This window comes from Etheostoma cragini, chromosome 6 (assembly GCF_013103735.1).
Source record: "Etheostoma cragini isolate CJK2018 chromosome 6, CSU_Ecrag_1.0, whole genome shotgun sequence".
Taxonomy (NCBI): domain Eukaryota; kingdom Metazoa; phylum Chordata; class Actinopteri; order Perciformes; family Percidae; genus Etheostoma; species Etheostoma cragini.
Window position 1 is genome coordinate 28,621,740 of NC_048412.1, and position 1,142 is coordinate 28,622,881.

General features: G+C 54.7%; 1 protein-coding gene across 1 annotated transcript in view; it reads left to right on the plus strand.

The window, feature by feature from the left end:
• Positions 1–22: 22 nt before the first annotated feature.
• Positions 23–1,142, plus strand: part of pik3r4 (phosphoinositide-3-kinase, regulatory subunit 4) — a gene marked incomplete at its 3' end in the record, with an annotated part of 16,048 nt that continues 14,928 nt past the window's right edge. Inside the window, exon 1 of the mRNA XM_034873646.1 lies at positions 23–758. Coding sequence (XP_034729537.1) covers positions 41–758 — 718 coding nt within the window. The remainder of the gene's footprint in view (positions 759–1,142) is intronic.

A 1,142-nucleotide genomic window follows, 5' to 3' on the forward strand; every position in this document is an offset into this window, starting at 1 on the left:
ATCTCTCTATATACCGGCAGACCCTCTGTGTTGAGGCGTGATGGGGAACCAGCTGGCGGGCATCGCCCCGTCCCAGATCCTGTCCGTGGACAGCTACTTCTCCGACATCCACGACCACGAGTACGACAAGAGCCTGGGCAGCACGCGCTTCTTCAAGGTGGCCCGGGCCAAGCACCGCGAGGGCCTGGTGGTGGTCAAGGTCTTCGCCATCCAGGACCCGTCGCTGCCGCTGACCAGCTACAAGCAGGAGCTGGAGGAGCTGAAGATCCGGCTGCACTCGTGCCAGAACTGCCTGCCGTTCCAGAAGGCCTCGCTGACGGAGAAGGCGGCCATCTTGTTCCGCCAGTACGTCCGCGACAACCTGTACGACCGCATCAGCACGCGGCCCTTCCTCAACAACGTGGAGAAGCGCTGGCTGGCCTTCCAGATCCTCAACGCCGTGGACCAGGCGCACCGGGCCGGCGTCCGCCACGGCGACATCAAGACGGAGAACGTGATGGTGACCAGCTGGAACTGGGTGCTGCTCACCGACTTCGCCAGCTTCAAGCCCACGTACCTGCCGGAGGACAACCCCGCCGACTTCAACTACTTCTTCGACACGTCGCGGCGGCGGACGTGCTACATCGCGCCCGAGAGGTTCGTGGACGGCAGCATGTTCACCACGGAGAGCGACCAGAACACGCCGCTGGTGGACCTGACCAGCAACAACCAGCGGGGACGAGGGGAGCTCAGACAGGCCATGGACATTTTCTCCGCAGGTAGAGGGACACCTACAGCCGGGACACGGGGACAAGTCAAAGATAGATATGTAGATAGATGGATAGATGGATGGATAGATGGATGGATAGATAGATAGATAGATAGATAGATAGATAGATAGATATTGATCCAATAAAATGGGTATTTATAGTTCCAGCAGCAAAATCAGTCACACAGCACAGAATATAAATATAAAGAAATACTAGGATACAATATACATGAAATAATAGGATGAAATACAAGGACTAATATTTGAATATGGATGATATATATCAAGAGACTTTGGGATGACTGCCGTTGTCCTCATGTTGTCCCCATGTTGTCCTCATGTTGTCTTCATGTTGTCCTCATGTTGTCTTCATGTTGCCCTCTTGTTGTCCTCA